The following is a 14,743-nucleotide window of genomic DNA, read 5'->3' as shown; positions in this document are numbered from 1 at the left end:
TATTGGATGACTTGTTTTGTATTCATATTTCAATTCACGATTGAAATAAAGTAAACAAACAAACATGACCAAACAAACTCTAAATGAGTTCAAGTCTCTTGTTTTATTAGGTCTCTTTTATTTAGATTTTTTCATTATTATTATTGGATGACTTGTTTTGTATTTATATTTCAATTCACGATTGAAATAAAGTAAACAAACAAACATGACCAAACATAAACTCTAAATGAGTTCAAGTCTCTGTTAAAAACTCATCTGTTTAAACAGGCATTTGAGTCTGAAGAGCAGGTTCATTAGGCCAACCTTTGCTGTTTTGTTTGATTTTATTGTTCATTTTATTACTGTACTTTGTTCGTTGTTTTTATTTTATGAACCTGTACAGCACTTTGGTTTTTATTGTGCTTTATAAATAAACGATGATAATGATGATGATGATAAACATGTCTTCACCTCAAGTTTCCAACCTGCAGTTAAATCCCACACAAAAGCCCACAGCCATCTGCTCGAGATGCTTTTAAAAAGCAGTCTGAACTCAGTAGATTTTATTTTTACGTTAGCTCCAAGAACGGTTTCGACCGTAAGGAACGATACGACTAATGGGTCCGCAAAATCCGGGCAGTGGTGGCCACCGCTAACCAAAAACTTAGCTTCGCTAACTTGAATTTGATAAAGTACGCTAATGCTAATCAGAAGCTCATGCTAAACAGCTAATTACTAACCGCCAATATGGCTGTCAGTCTGCGTCACATGTTCAAAAATTAGCAAACGCTAACACTAACTGCTAATTGCTAACCGCTAAGAGGATTGAAAAACGTCTTCGTCTTGTTTGGGCTGAACACTGGTGGGACTCAAACAAACCTGCTGATGTTAGATTGTTTGTTAGCACAATTTGTTAGCCACACACAAGTTGATAAAAACTAATTTAGCAAAAGCTAACTAACAGCTAATTTGTAAACGGTAAGACGAATGTCTGTTAGCCTTGAAAGCTGTTAGCCTTCAAGTTGTCAAAACCTAAATTAGCGGAATCTAACATTAGCCGCTAACAGCTAAGACGACTATCACTCAATCTGTGTCACGTCTTGGTCTCCTTTGAGCTGAAGACTGGTGGGATTGACACAGAACTGTGGATGTTAGCTTGTTAGTTAGCTGTTAACATACTTAAAGCTGTCAAAACCCAAGTTAGAGGAAGCTAATACTAACAGCTAATTGTTAACAGCTAAGAGGACTGTCAGTCTTGGTGCTGTGTCCAAGGCTGGGTCCTCCGAAGGACCCAGCCTACCCGGTCAAGGTTGGCCAGGTCCTTGGCAGACCAGGATGACCAAAAAAAAAGTGGCTGTGAATTTTGACGGTTTAGCCTCCTRTCCTAACCCCGGCATACGTGTTATCGCCTAGCAACAGTGACGACGCTAACCAAAATTATATCGAAATTAGAAAAATATAAACATTTTAATGTTATTAACATCACAAAACAATAAAATTAACTTAAAGGTAATATTTGAAGAACTACTGGACCCGCCGTAGGTGCATGTCTATTTCGCAAATTTTTTTTCTGATTAAAATAATATTTGAAAACATGTCTATGCAAATGATAAAAGCATTAACTACACAACTACTTGAAATTTTTAATTTTTATATCGCCATATTTTTATTTAAAACGTTCTTTTCTCTCGCTTCGTCCGCCATTACAMGCATTAAAATATCCCCCGTCGCGCCACAAGACTTTATGGGAAATGCTGGGCCGGGAAGGATCCATCAGACCAGTCCTTCGATTCGGGCCAAAGGAAGGACGTATTTGTCGGCCGCATCGAAGGAGTCTTTGGATTTGGACAGCCTCTGTCACAGCGCTGTGACAGAAGCGGCCGACAAATTCGGCCTTCAGAGGACCCGGCCCACCGTTTTAGACGCAGCCTTGGTCCCCTTTGAAATGAAGACTGGTTGGACTGATAAACCTGTTGATCTTAGTTTGTTAGTTCGCTGTTAGCGTACTTAAAGTTGGCTCGTGGAGAAGCTAATCTGCTATTAGCTGCTAGCTGATTAAGGGGAACTTTGCCCACCACTGGTTCCCATCTCTAAACATTCCGTGCTCAAAGGTTTGTCGGGGRCGGAGCTTTTTTTCTCCAGGGGGATTGCATAAGGTGTTGCGCGATTGGTCAAAACTTTAAGGTGGGCTTTGATGCGGGTGAGCCAAGGTGGGCAACAGGTGGAGGGATGGGTCTCTGACCGCTACGATGGAGGAAGAGGCCCAGAACACTCTGGAAGGATCCTATCTGGAACACTTTGGGGTCCTCCAGACGGAGATGGAGAGGGTCTGAGAAGAAGGAGGTCCGGGTTTCTCTCTTTTGAGCATTGCATTTTTTATATTACTTTTTGTAAAAATGGCATTATAAAATATCATTAAAGCTAAATTCAGGGATCTGTTACATCACAAGTTCAGAACACATTTTACTTTTAGACCTTTTTAGCTAGTTCAGCTTTAGCCCATGTTTTTTTTTAAATCCAGACTGTTCTTACTACGTTTACAGCTTAATGACTTCAGTCACCTCATTTCAGATCACGGCGTCTGCCCGCCGCCTTGTGCTATAATTGGATTCAGCTTTTATTTCTCCATAATCACTTTGGTTTAAATCTACTTTAATTGAGTCCTCTAAGACCCAGGTTTCCTGAGGACTCTTTAATCGTGTGTCCTGTACTCTGGTAAAGGCCATCTGAGGAGAAGCTGGTGTTTTCCCACACTTTTATGAGCTTACACAAGACACTGGACTCTAGAATTTCTTTTTGGAACATMGTCAAGTCATAAAAAAATGTGCAGAAGGAAGCATTTCTTCTCTCTCAYGTTTCTTCCCTCCTCCATCCCTGGCTTTCATTCAAGGGTTTTTCCTCCATTTACTCACAAAAGAGAAAAAAAAGAATCCTGTGAATTAGAAAACCTGAATCCATGACTCGGCTGGCACTGTTTCTTTTATACTTTGTGTTTATTTTGTTTTAACACACTTTTTACAGATTGTAATGTATGATCCTACCTCGACAAATTTCACCTCAGTTTTGTCAAAAAAAAAAAAAACAGAGTTACTGACATTTTGTATTTAGTAGCTGTGGCGGCCATCTTGAATCTGATTCATATTTTCATTAAAGTCCGTCGTGTGATTCAGGAGATAACCAACATCCTCACACAGCCCAGTTACATGATCAACCACCTTTCAGGGCGTTTTTAAAAGAGGAAACTTCAGGTCACGTAACAGGATGAAAGGATTAAGGCTTTTTAGCAAATTGATAAATGTTCTTTGAGATATCCTTTAAGTTCATTTAGCTTTTAGCTCATGTTTGTTCTTTTATTAATTGACCTTTTTTTAAACAGGCACATCCTGTTCAGATCACAGATCTCTTGTAAGGCAGGCCCGTGGGCAGCAGAACGTACATGTTTTTGGTCTGTGGGGAAAACCCGGAGTACCCAGAGAAAACCTTCACAAACATGAGAACAGGCAAACACAACACAGAATGATCCTGGGTCTGAACCGGGGATTGAACCCCAAACTTTCTTGCTATGTGGCACCAGAGCTAACCATTATGCTGCTAAACGTTTTAGCTAATGTTCTGATTGTTTTAGCTAATGTTCTACTTGTTTTACTTAGCATTTTGCTACTTTTAGTTGACATTTGGCTTCGTTTAGCTTTTAGTAAGTGCTTAGGTCCTTTTAGTTATTAGCTTTGCTCCTTTCAGCTAGAGTTTTTTTTACCTTTTTGTTGTGCTTTGTTAGTTTTAGCTAATAATTAGCTAATGTTGTACTTTTTACCTTGCATTTTTCTACTTTTAGCTTAGATTTGGCTTAGTTTAGTTTTTGATTTGGTTCTTTTAGCTAAAGCGATGCTCTATTTGTTAGTGTTCTGCTGTTTTACCTTTGTACTGGAGTTTTGCTAGTTTCCGCTAACATTTCTCATTTTTAACCTTTCAGCTAGAGTTTTGCTCCTTAAAGTTAGCATTCTGCTGTTTAAAGCTTTAAGCTAATGTTTAGGCTAGTTTTATGCTAATTTTGCCTTGTGTCTTGCTATTTTAACCTTTTGCTTTTAGTGCTTTGATCCTTTTAGATTTTAGGTAATGATTTGTTCCATTTAGCTAGTGTTGTGCTTTTTATCTTTTAATTAGTGTTTTGCTAGTTTTAGACAGCCTCTTGATAGCTTTAGCTAATATTTTTCCTTTTTAACATTTTACCATTTAGCTAGTTTTCCAATTCTTTTAGCTAGTGTTAAGATTCCTAAGCTTTTACTAGATTGTTATGTCTTGATCTAACCCTTGTTCTACTTTGATTTTATTTGATTTAATGCAAAAAGTAAAAAAAAAGAAGACAACAATTCAAAAAGAGATATTTCAGGTGCAAGGGAAGGGTAAAAGCTTGAATAGGCTTATGTAAAAACCACTCCCAATCAAATCAGACTACAACACAACAGTAAAAAACTATAAAATAAAATTAAAATAGCTACTCAAATAAAAATAATGGAAAAAAATATCAATACAAAAACCATCATCAAAATTCGATTTAAACAAAAACACATCAAAACACGTACAAAAATAAGAAAAATCTATATAAATTTAAAATCACTCAAATTTAACATTTCAAAATCAAAAGTTGGTTTTTAGTCTATTTTTATACACAGAGATATTGAAGTCCAAGTTCAACATTTGAATAGCTTGTTTAGCTTTTAGCTGATGTTTTGCTCATTGTAGCTAATGATCTGAATTTTTTAACTTTTTGTTTTGCTCGATTTATCTAGACTTTTGGTACTTTTAGCTAACTTTTTTCACCTTTTAGCCAGTGATCTATTTCTTTTAGCTTCATCATCATCATCATCGTTTATTTATAAAGCACAATAAAAACCAAAGTGCTGTACAGGTGCATGAAATAAAAACAAAGAACAAAGTACAGTAATAAAATGAACAATAAAATCAAACAAAACAGCAAAGGCTGGCCTAATGATCCTGCTCTTCAGACTCTTCAGCCTGTTTAAACAGATGAGTTTTTAACAGAGACTTAAACTCATTTAGAGACCCAGCAGACCTCACAGACAGTGGGAGGTTGTTCCAGAGCCGAGGTCCTGCAACTGAAAAGGCTCTGTCTCCCCTGGTCACGAGCCGAGACCTGGGAACAACCAAAAGCTTTTGATTTACAGATCTCAGAAATCTATTTGGAATGTGAGGCTGTAAAAGCTCAGTGAGATAATGAGGTGCCAAACCATTTAGACATTTAAAAACTAAATCTTAAAAACAATTCTAAAAGAAACAGGCAACCAGTGAAGAGAATTCAGAATTGGAGTGATGTGTTCACGACGTCTTGTCCCTGTTAATAAACAGGCAGCTGAGTTCTGAACCAGCTGTAGACGACGAACCAAAGACTGATCCATCCCACAATAAAGAGAGTTGCAGTAGTCCAGTCTAGAAGTGATAAAAGCATGAATTACCCTCTCAAGTGCATTATGAGGCAGGTAATCCTTGACTTTACTTATCAGTCTCAAATGATAAAAGCTAGACTGGACTACTGCACTGACCTGTTCTTTCAATTTAAAATCAGAATCCAAAAACACCCCAAGGTTTCTAACAGACACACGGCCAGACAAAGGGTCCAGTGGTCCAACAGCACTACTGCATCCTATCAGTTTATCAGAGTTACCGAATAAAATGACCTCTGTCTTTTTATCATTAAGATAAAGAAAGTTCAGGTCCATCCATGCTCTCACATCTTTTAAGCATTCAAGTAACCTATTTACAGACTGGGATCTGCTAGATCTTAATGGAAGATAGACCTGAATGTCATCAGCATAAAAATGGTATGACACGTTATATTTGCGAAAAATAGATCCCAGGGGGAGCAAGTACAATGAAAATAAAATTGGCCCTAATATGGAGCCTTGAGGTACTCCATACTGAAGGTGAGCAACAGATGAAAACAGCTGTCCCAACTGGACCGAGAAGCTTCTGTTAGACAAGTAGCATCTAAGCCATTTTAAAACTGTACCTTTCATACCAACAAAGTCTCCAGCCTTGATATTAAAATGTCGTGATCTACTGTATCAAATGCAGCAGTAAGATCAAGATCAAGCTTAGCATTCTGCTGCCTCTAGCTAACAACAACAAGAAAATAAAGGCTTATTAGGAGCAAGAGAACAATAATAAAATTAAAAATGACAAAACTATGATTCATTCAGTCTTTTTTTATTTAAAAACTCCATAAATAAAAGCACACTTTCAGATTTTTAATGGTTTGTTTGATATTTAAGAGGCCAACATGACCCAAAAAACAACAAGAAGCCAAGAGTCAAACAGAAAGGCTTCAAACTCAGTCACTTCAACATAAAATGTTTTTTTTCTTCTCATGCTGCTGACAGACGTTTTATTTTGAAGTATCTTGGTTCAGCAGATCTACTTCCTGAAGCGTTTGAAGAGGGGGTGAACACTTTTGCCAGCTGCTGAGGCTTTGCTGCCCCGGCTCTGATACTCCATATAAACGGCATCGTCTGCGCCTGACATGGAGCTCATGGTGCCTGCTCGCCTCGAAAACTGGAAAAGGAAGACGATCTTTTATCAAACCTTTCAGTTTTTTTTCACAATAAAAGCCCTGATGAACTCAATCGGTTCCTCAGATTACAAACTTGTCTCAGAGMCATAAAAACCTGGATGACTCTTTATTTTCTGGATGTGAAAAACCGTCCCGTGTTTTGGTTCTCACCTGCGGTCGAACGCCGACTTCTCCCGCCACCACTTCCTCCTCGGCGTCCAGGTCTGAGGCAGAGAGGACCTTCTGGAGCAGCTGCTGCTGGTCCTCCCTGGTGGAGAACATCAGGTTCTCCTCCTCCATACCTGCTAACTTTGTGATCACCTGTAGAACATGAACGAGAACACGCTCAGACCATGAAAACAAACGTAGAAGGAGGACAGGAAGTGAGTGAACCTTAAAGCTGTAGCCTTGGTCCACCAGGAACCTCTGCCTCTTGGTGGAATACGCCATCTCCTGGGTGTCCTGGGACACCAGAGAGTAGAAATACGCGTTGTACTCCTCGGCCACCATCCCTAGCAGAGCAGACGAAGGAGTGAGGTCTTCTTTCGCTGATTGGACGGTTTATTTCTGTTTTTATGAGACCAACCTTTCTTCGCTCTCAGGACTCGACCAAGTCTCTGAGCTTCCTGTCGRCGAGACCCGCCGTGGGAGGAGATCTGGATCAGAACGTTGGCTTCTGGCAAGTCGAAGGAAGTGTCTCCAACCTGATCACACATTCAAAGACACCTTTTACTGTTCTGCTCTTTATTAGCTAGGGTTAGCTTGTYTTAGCTAGTGTTTGACTATTTTTAACTTGTGTTTGCCCCTTTAGCTTGTGTTCCAAATTTTACCCTTTAACTATGATTTGCTGGTTTTGGCTAGCATTTAGCTAATGTCACCTTTCAGCTAGTGTTTAGCTTTAAGCATGTGTTTTTACCCCATTTTAGTCTTCTACTTCCTTTAGCTAGTGTTGTACTTGTTTTAATTTGTTTGTTTTTTTTGCTACTATTAGCTTAGCTTTGTTTAGCTTTTAGTTAGTGCTGTGCTACTGGCTTAGCTTTGTTTCGCTTTCAGTAAGTGCTGTGCTATTAGCTTAGTTTTGTTTAGCTTTTAGCTAGTATTCTACTTGTTTTACTTTGTGTCTTACTACTTTTAGCTTAGCTTTGTTTAACTTTTAGTTAGTACAGTGCTATTAGCTTAGCTTTGTTTAGCTTTTAGTTAGTGCTGTGCTATTAGCTTAGCTTTATTTAGCTTTTAGCTAGTATTCTACTTGTTTTACTTTGACTTATTCCTTTTAGCTTAGCTTTGTTTAGCTTTTAACTAGTGTTGTACTTGTTTTACTTTGTTTCTTGCTATGTTTAGCTTAGCTTTGTTTRGCTTTTAGTTAGCGCTGTACTATTAGCTTAGCTGTGTTTAGCTTTTATTAGTGCTGTGCTATTAGCTCAGCTTTATTTAGCTTTTAGCTAGTGTTCTACTTTTTTTACTTTGTCTTACTACTTTTAGCTTAGCTTTGTTTAGCGTGCTCTACTTGTTTTACTTTGTGTTTTGCTACGTTTAGCTTAGCTTAGTTGAGCTTTCAGCTAGGATTCTACTTGTCTTACTTTGCGTCTTGCTACGTTTAGCTTTGTTTAGCTTTAAGCTAGTGTGCTATACTTGTTTTACTTTGTGTTTGGCTATGTTAAGCTTTGTTTAGCTTGTAGTGTTTGGGTCCAGGTGTCCTCTGGCTTCACTCCGTACCTTGGAGATGAATATAGTGTTGATCTTGGGGTTGTGTTTGAAATTCTGTAAAATCTGCATCCGTTCTCCCTGAGAGGTGGGACCGTAGATGTACGGCCTGAGGATGGAAGATAAAAACAAGCAGATTTAAAGTTACCGTGTTAAAATATTCACAAAGCCTTCTGGTTGACKGCGTTACTTGTTGAGGCGGATGGCGTATTCCTTCAGGGCGAACACGTTGTCKGCGAAAACGATGATCTTGTCATTGCGCCGCTCGTGGAAGCGAATGAGGAACTGGCAGGCCCGGAACTTGTTGGGGTTCATGGTGTAGAGCAGAATGCGCTTCTTGGTCTGAATGGCCACGTATTCTCTGTAAAACTCCGGGGACATCGGACACCACACCTAAAACACAAACACGGACACGTCAGCTGTTGTGTTTTYRACACAACTTCCTGTCTGTAAGCGATGAAGACTCACCTCAGCACACTGGACTTTGGCGATGTAACCGTTGTTCTGCAGCTCCATCCAGTTGGCTTCATACAGTTTAGGCCCGATTAGGAAGTTCAGGTCCACGATCTTGTCGTCYTCCCTGACCAGCGTAGCGGTGAGGCCCAGTTTGCAGTGAGCCTGGACGATGGTCAGGACGCGGCGGAACATCTTAGCTGAAAAAAAAAGAACAACAGATTTAAAGAACCGTCACAGTCCGGCTGCATCAAAACAAAACTAGGTGTCGTGTTTYGRTTCGTCTCACCGGGGATGGTGTGCACCTCGTCCAGGATCATGAGTCCCCACTCCTGGCTCCTCATCCACTCCATGACCTTCTCGGCCTCCCAGGACCTCTTGGTSGTGTGACCCAGCATGGAGTAGGTGCTGATGGCCACCGAGCAGCCGATGGGCTTGTCCTTGGCGTCGGAGGTGAAGCGGCAGATCTGCGAGTCGTCGATGGTGGACCACATCTTGAACTGGGCCTTCCACTGCTCCACGGACACCGAGGAGTTGCCCAGCACCAGGCAGCGCTTTCGCACCGTGGACGCTGCCGTCACGCCCACCAGAGACTTCCCCGCTCCTGAGAGTCAGAACTGAGACGTTTAGTTTTTGTGACTTTTCAAAATACTTAACTTTATTTAAACATATGTTCCCCAAAGAAACAAATGAGGCCTTTTGCTACTATTAGCTAATGCTTTACTGTTTTAGCTTTTAGTTAGCCTTTTGCTTTTATGTTTTCAGTAAGCCCTTTGTTACTTTTAGCTAGCCTTTAGTTAATTTGACTATTACCTAGTGTTTTGCTACTTTTGCCTTTTAGCTTGCATTCAGTTTCTTATARCTAGCATACTTGTTTTTATAGCTTCTAGCTTGCATTCAGCTTCTCTTATTTTTTAGCTAGCACTTTGTCTCTTTAAGCTTTTAGATAACATTTTTTTAGCTATCATTGCTTCCCTTACATTTTAGCTAACATTATACTACTTGTAGCTTTTGGGTAGCATTCTTTTTCTCTTAGCATTTAGCTAGCATTTGTGTCTGAGCGCTTAGAKAGCGTTTTGATACTTTTTGCTTTTAGCTTGCATTGTTTCTTATAGCTAGCTTACTTGTTTTTATAGCTTCTAGCTTGCATTCAGCTTCTCTTAGTTTTTAGCTAACACTTTGTCTCTTTAAGCTTTTAGATAACATTTTGTTATTATTATTATTTTTTAGCTATCATTGCTTCCCTTACATTTTAGCTAACATTACACTACTTGTAGCTTTTGGATAGCATTCTTTTTCTCTTAGCATTTAGCTAGCATTTGTGTCTGAGCGCTTAGATAGTATTTTGATACTTTTTTCTTTTAGCTTGCATTCAGTTTCTTATAGCTAGCATACTTGTTTTTATAGCTTCTAGCTTGCATTCAGCTTCTTTCTTAGTTTTTAGCTAGCACTTTGTCTCTTTAAGCTTTTAGATAACATTTTTTTTTATCTATCATAGTTTCCCTTACATTTTAGCTAACATTACACTACTTGTAGCTTTTGGGTAGCATTCTTTTTCTCTTAGCATTTAGCTAGCATTTTGATACTTTTTGCTTTTAGCTTGCATTGTTCTTAATTTAGCACAATTAAATTAACATGGTTTCTCTGAACTTTTAACTAGCATTATGCTCCTTWAAGCTTTTGGGTAGCATTCTATTTCAATTAGCAGTTAGCTAGAATTTTGTCTAAACATTTAGCTAGCATTATGCTCATTTTAGCTCAAACACTTCATSCGTCTCTCGGCGGTTATGCTCAATTTCATCAGAATTTGTCATTTCTCCATTTTTTAAATCGCTGAATGGTTTCTCTCACCGCACGGCAGCACGATGACTCCCGATCGAGCGCGGCCGTTTCCAAACATCTTGCGGAGACTCTTCTCCTGGTACGGTCGCAGCACGGCGGTGGGCTTCAGGTCGATGTTGATGTCCGGGTTGACCGAGTCGTTTCGAAAGTCGTATTCAGCGAGGAGGGGGTACTCCAGCTGGATGCAGCGCTTCTGTAGCTCCTCGATCATCTCCTGCAGAGATGAGCTGTAATCAGCCCGACGGTTTGTGGAAGCCAGTTGTGGAAACGCTGAAAGTCGTACCTGGCGAATTTCAAAGGAGACGGTCTGAGTTTCCTCCTCTTCCTCTTCGTCCTTATCCATCTGCTCATAGTAGCTGAAGATGTCCTCGGGGACCTGTTGGTTTGAAGTTTGTCCATCACCAAGCTGCTGCGAGGTGGAAGGACCTCCTTTATCTGGGACAAACTTAGAGATCTGTCAGGAAAAAAACAATGATTGTTTCACACTTTGCAACAAAATAAAATAATTTAAAGAAAAGAAAATGAGATGAGCGTACGGCTGACTTGCTGTGAATAACTTCAGTAATCAGCTCCGTGTCCCCTCCGTCCGCACCCCGCAGACGACATTCTCGGATCACGTTGTCCTGCAGAAGGCGCTGGATCACGTCAGGGAAGGTGCTTTCAACAAAATACCTGAGAGTGACAGAAAATAAACAAGTGAGAATGAAGGTGAAAACAAAAAAAAACACTGAGTGATTTTACCTGTTGTGTTTGAGCACAAGCTTGACTTTCCCGTAGCTCACAGTGCAAAGCTGAAAACAATAAAACGAGTGAATAAAAGCAAAAACAATGAGTTTAAAAACGTTAAAATAACATTTTAAATCAATGAAACCTTAATAAACTGGACGATTCCATCAGGAACAGAAGTCTTGCTGAGCTTCTGCAGGTACTCGATAATATCAGACGTCTGTAACCCCACGCTAACAGCTGCGTACAGCGAGTACGCGGTCAGCTTGTACTCGTGGACATGATTCGGCCTGCACACCGGCTCTGCGATGGCCACTAAAAAGTCCTGGGCGTATTTATACACCGGAGAAAAGGCTTCCAAAAAGATGTGTCCGTCTGGAGCCTGGAGAAGAACAAGAACAGAGCAGTGGTGGGCACAGCTGACCAAGTTAGTTAGCAGATTACGAGTTAGCGAAGCTGAAAATATACATTCGCTAAAACTAAACYGCTTAAAATGTAAATCAAATTAGWGRAAGCTAATGCTAAACAGCTGAGCAAGTAAAAATGGACTGAAGCTAACGTTAACCGATAATGGCTAACCACTAAGACGACTGACAATCTGCATCAAAAGTCTTCAAAAATTATCAGAAGCTAACACTAACCGCTAACCGCTAATGCAACTGTCACTGAGTCTGCATCACACATCTTCATATTAGCAGAGGCTAAATGCTAACTGCTAACAGTTAATACGACCGTCACTCAGTCTGCGTCACACGTCTTCATAAATTAGCAGACGCTAACATTAACTGCTAACCACAAATTTGACTGTCCCTTAATCTGTCTCACGTTTTCGTCCACTTTGAGCTGAAGACTGGTGGGACGGACACAAACCTGTTGATGTTAGCTTGTTAGTAAGCAGTTAGCAGACTGCATCCCAGTAGTCCTGGGAAGTGGTAATTTCCCAGTTCCCAGTGGTAGATTTAAACTGGAACRCCCCCTCCAGTGGTAATATTCCACTCGTAAAGTGGAAGAAATCAAACTGCCCCCAGTTTCGATTTCAAGATGGCGGCTACTCGAAGCTTTAGAAAGTAGCTCCGTAACTTTTACTATTAATTATCTTGCTTAATTTTTTGTGCACTTTTAATCACTCGCACAAGTACTGTGTTTTCTGTGCAATACTGTACGTATTAAAATCAATGTTTTTTGCATGACATATGTAGTAGAGCTCTCTTTTTGTCATTGTTTACATTGTAGCAGTGTTGTAGCTAGGTTAGCGGCAGCAATACAATCACCTGTCGGCAAACTGGAATTCAATTTCATTTGGCTTGTTGGGAAATGACATCACTACCATTTACCAGTTCCGGTGTTGTACGAAATTCAGTTCCCCTGTGAAAATCTGTTCCCCCCTGTGTTGGATGCGCCTCCGAAGCGCCTCCCTCATAGGATTGGTCTGACGTTATGCCTGGACCAGTGATTCTCTCTAAGGTTAACCACTAGGGGGAACATATTTTCACAGGGGAACTGAAATTCGTACAACACCGGGAATACGATGTAAACGGAACGCAGTTGGTCTGCTAAAAGTTAGTGGAAAAGCTAATCTGTTAAATGACAAATCAGTTCTACTATTAGCTGTTAGCTGATTAGCARAGCCACGCCCACCAATGGAAACAAAAACAAACAAAAAAAAAAGTTCCTTACCACCCAGAGCGGACGTGAGGAATGGTCGTTCTTCAGCTGCATCTGGGAGCGGTAGTCTTTGGCTCCGTACTCGTCACGTTTTGTGTCCGACTCGTCCACCTGCTTCCCTGCGGCGGCGGGCACGGCCTCCTGAGACTCGTTACCTGGCACCTCTTCATCATCGTCGTCTTCCTCATAATACCTTTTCTTGGACTTCTTTTCTGCAGACCGACAGACAAGCGAACAAGTTGGGCAGCTACTTATCACCCTTACTGAACCACCCTAATTCCTTTAACATGTAGGAKACCTCTAGTCTTGAAAAGTGTTTTAATTTATTTATTTTAATTTTAATCTGTCTTTATGATTGTCCAGGAAAAAGTTAATTTTTCTGCCTCTCATCAAGTCTACGCTTAGCCTATTTACCTCATTTAGCTGGGTCATTCCTGTCAAACCACCTTAAAAAAGGAGGAAAATGTAACTCGACCATCTTAGATTTTGATTAAACTTGACGTATACTGTATGTCAATGGTGATCCCACAGCTCTGGATCTCAAATTTTAGGTCAATCAGACCACTGGTTCAAGAGATATGGTCGCCCCAAATGTTGGGATTTATGGCTAAAACAGATATGTCTGCCCATTTTCAACCCCATTTATCTCAGGAACTACTGGGCCCATTTTCATAAAATTRGTTTCATTAGAAAGGGAATTTGATAAAGATTTTAAATCTAATTTTTCGGTTTTAACATATTAGGGTCTACTTAATGTTTGATCTTTCCTATCAACCTTAAAATTGATGACGTGTATCGCACCTGACCTGAAATTATCGGTTTCCAAAGTTCAAGTTAGGAACCCACTGTGGGTCCTGAAACATCAAGGAGGTGTTTTTAAAAGTACTTTTTTAGAATAATTACATTTAAAATTGACAAACATTTTTTGGTCTGAATTGTTAAAAAACATGCAGTTAGTGAACTTGAAAACGGATAAAAGAAGCATTGTTACAAAGTGATTCCACTTCTGACACCAAGTGTTGATGTGGAAAATGTATTTTATAAATTAGAAATACCTTTGATCATTAAAGGASTCTTAATAATTTATCGTTGAGTTCTGCAGAAGATACGCAGCATCTCAGAAAAGTGCTGTCTGACAGGAATTGTTCTTATTCCAAAAGGTATCAACCAAAAATAACTKGGGGCACTGGTCTCTGCTACCGGGTCAAAAGCTGTAAAGTTTGAGAACCATCGATCATTGAAAAGCTTAAAAGCAAAAATATTGTTTGTTTAGGAGCTATTTTGATTTAAAATACAGTACACATCGGACAAAATTAACCATGAAATGAACATTCATTTTTAAATTTACATGTAGTGTATCTTTGGAAAACGAATATTTAAGGTTTTCACTTCTTCAACCAGAGGAGGATACCAAACTGTAGGAGAGATGTCATATAGCCAAATCTATAAAGATCTAATTTAATCGACTGGTTCTGTGTCCAAACCACCAGAACTCGCTCCCGTCATGGATTCTGAAGACGATGGTTGAATATTGTGACAATGAGACACGGGGTTGGGCTACTTGATGAAGCTTCAGCACTGTTTTTTTTATCTGGACAGGGAGGGACGACTTATGTTGAAGATCAAGTTCTGCGTGTTACCGATGCACCATCTGTCACATCTTCAGATGGAAGGTGAACTGTCAGGGGTCAGATTTATTCACGTTCCCCACACATTGGATTAACGTTGTGCTGTCTGTACCRACCCATCGCAGGCAACTAACCTCCTCTAAGACAGAAATCTCATCACAGTCGTTTAAGTAATCAATTA

The 14,743-nt window shown here is 39.9% G+C and overlaps 1 protein-coding gene across 1 annotated transcript; it reads right to left on the bottom strand.

The window, feature by feature from the left end:
- Nucleotides 1-6,184: 6,184 nt before the first annotated feature.
- On the bottom strand, nucleotides 6,185-13,146 carry ercc3 (excision repair cross-complementation group 3; the record flags this gene model as incomplete). The annotated part of the gene is given in 14 exon segments (XM_014003017.1): nucleotides 6,185-6,546; nucleotides 6,716-6,865; nucleotides 6,938-7,056; nucleotides 7,131-7,248; nucleotides 8,261-8,357; nucleotides 8,439-8,641; nucleotides 8,717-8,901; nucleotides 8,991-9,305; nucleotides 10,553-10,757; nucleotides 10,827-10,997; nucleotides 11,080-11,215; nucleotides 11,285-11,334; nucleotides 11,415-11,651; nucleotides 12,947-13,146. Coding segments are annotated over 14 exon segments (2,324 nt in total), but the record flags the coding sequence as incomplete, so codon positions are not given.
- Nucleotides 13,147-14,743: the final 1,597 nt, after the last annotated feature.

Source organism: Austrofundulus limnaeus, unplaced genomic scaffold (genome assembly GCF_001266775.1).
Source record: "Austrofundulus limnaeus strain Quisiro unplaced genomic scaffold, Austrofundulus_limnaeus-1.0 Scaffold16, whole genome shotgun sequence".
Classification (NCBI taxonomy): domain Eukaryota; kingdom Metazoa; phylum Chordata; class Actinopteri; order Cyprinodontiformes; family Rivulidae; genus Austrofundulus; species Austrofundulus limnaeus.
Note: the sequence above shows the minus strand (reverse complement) of the source record. Positions and strands in the feature narration are given on the sequence as shown.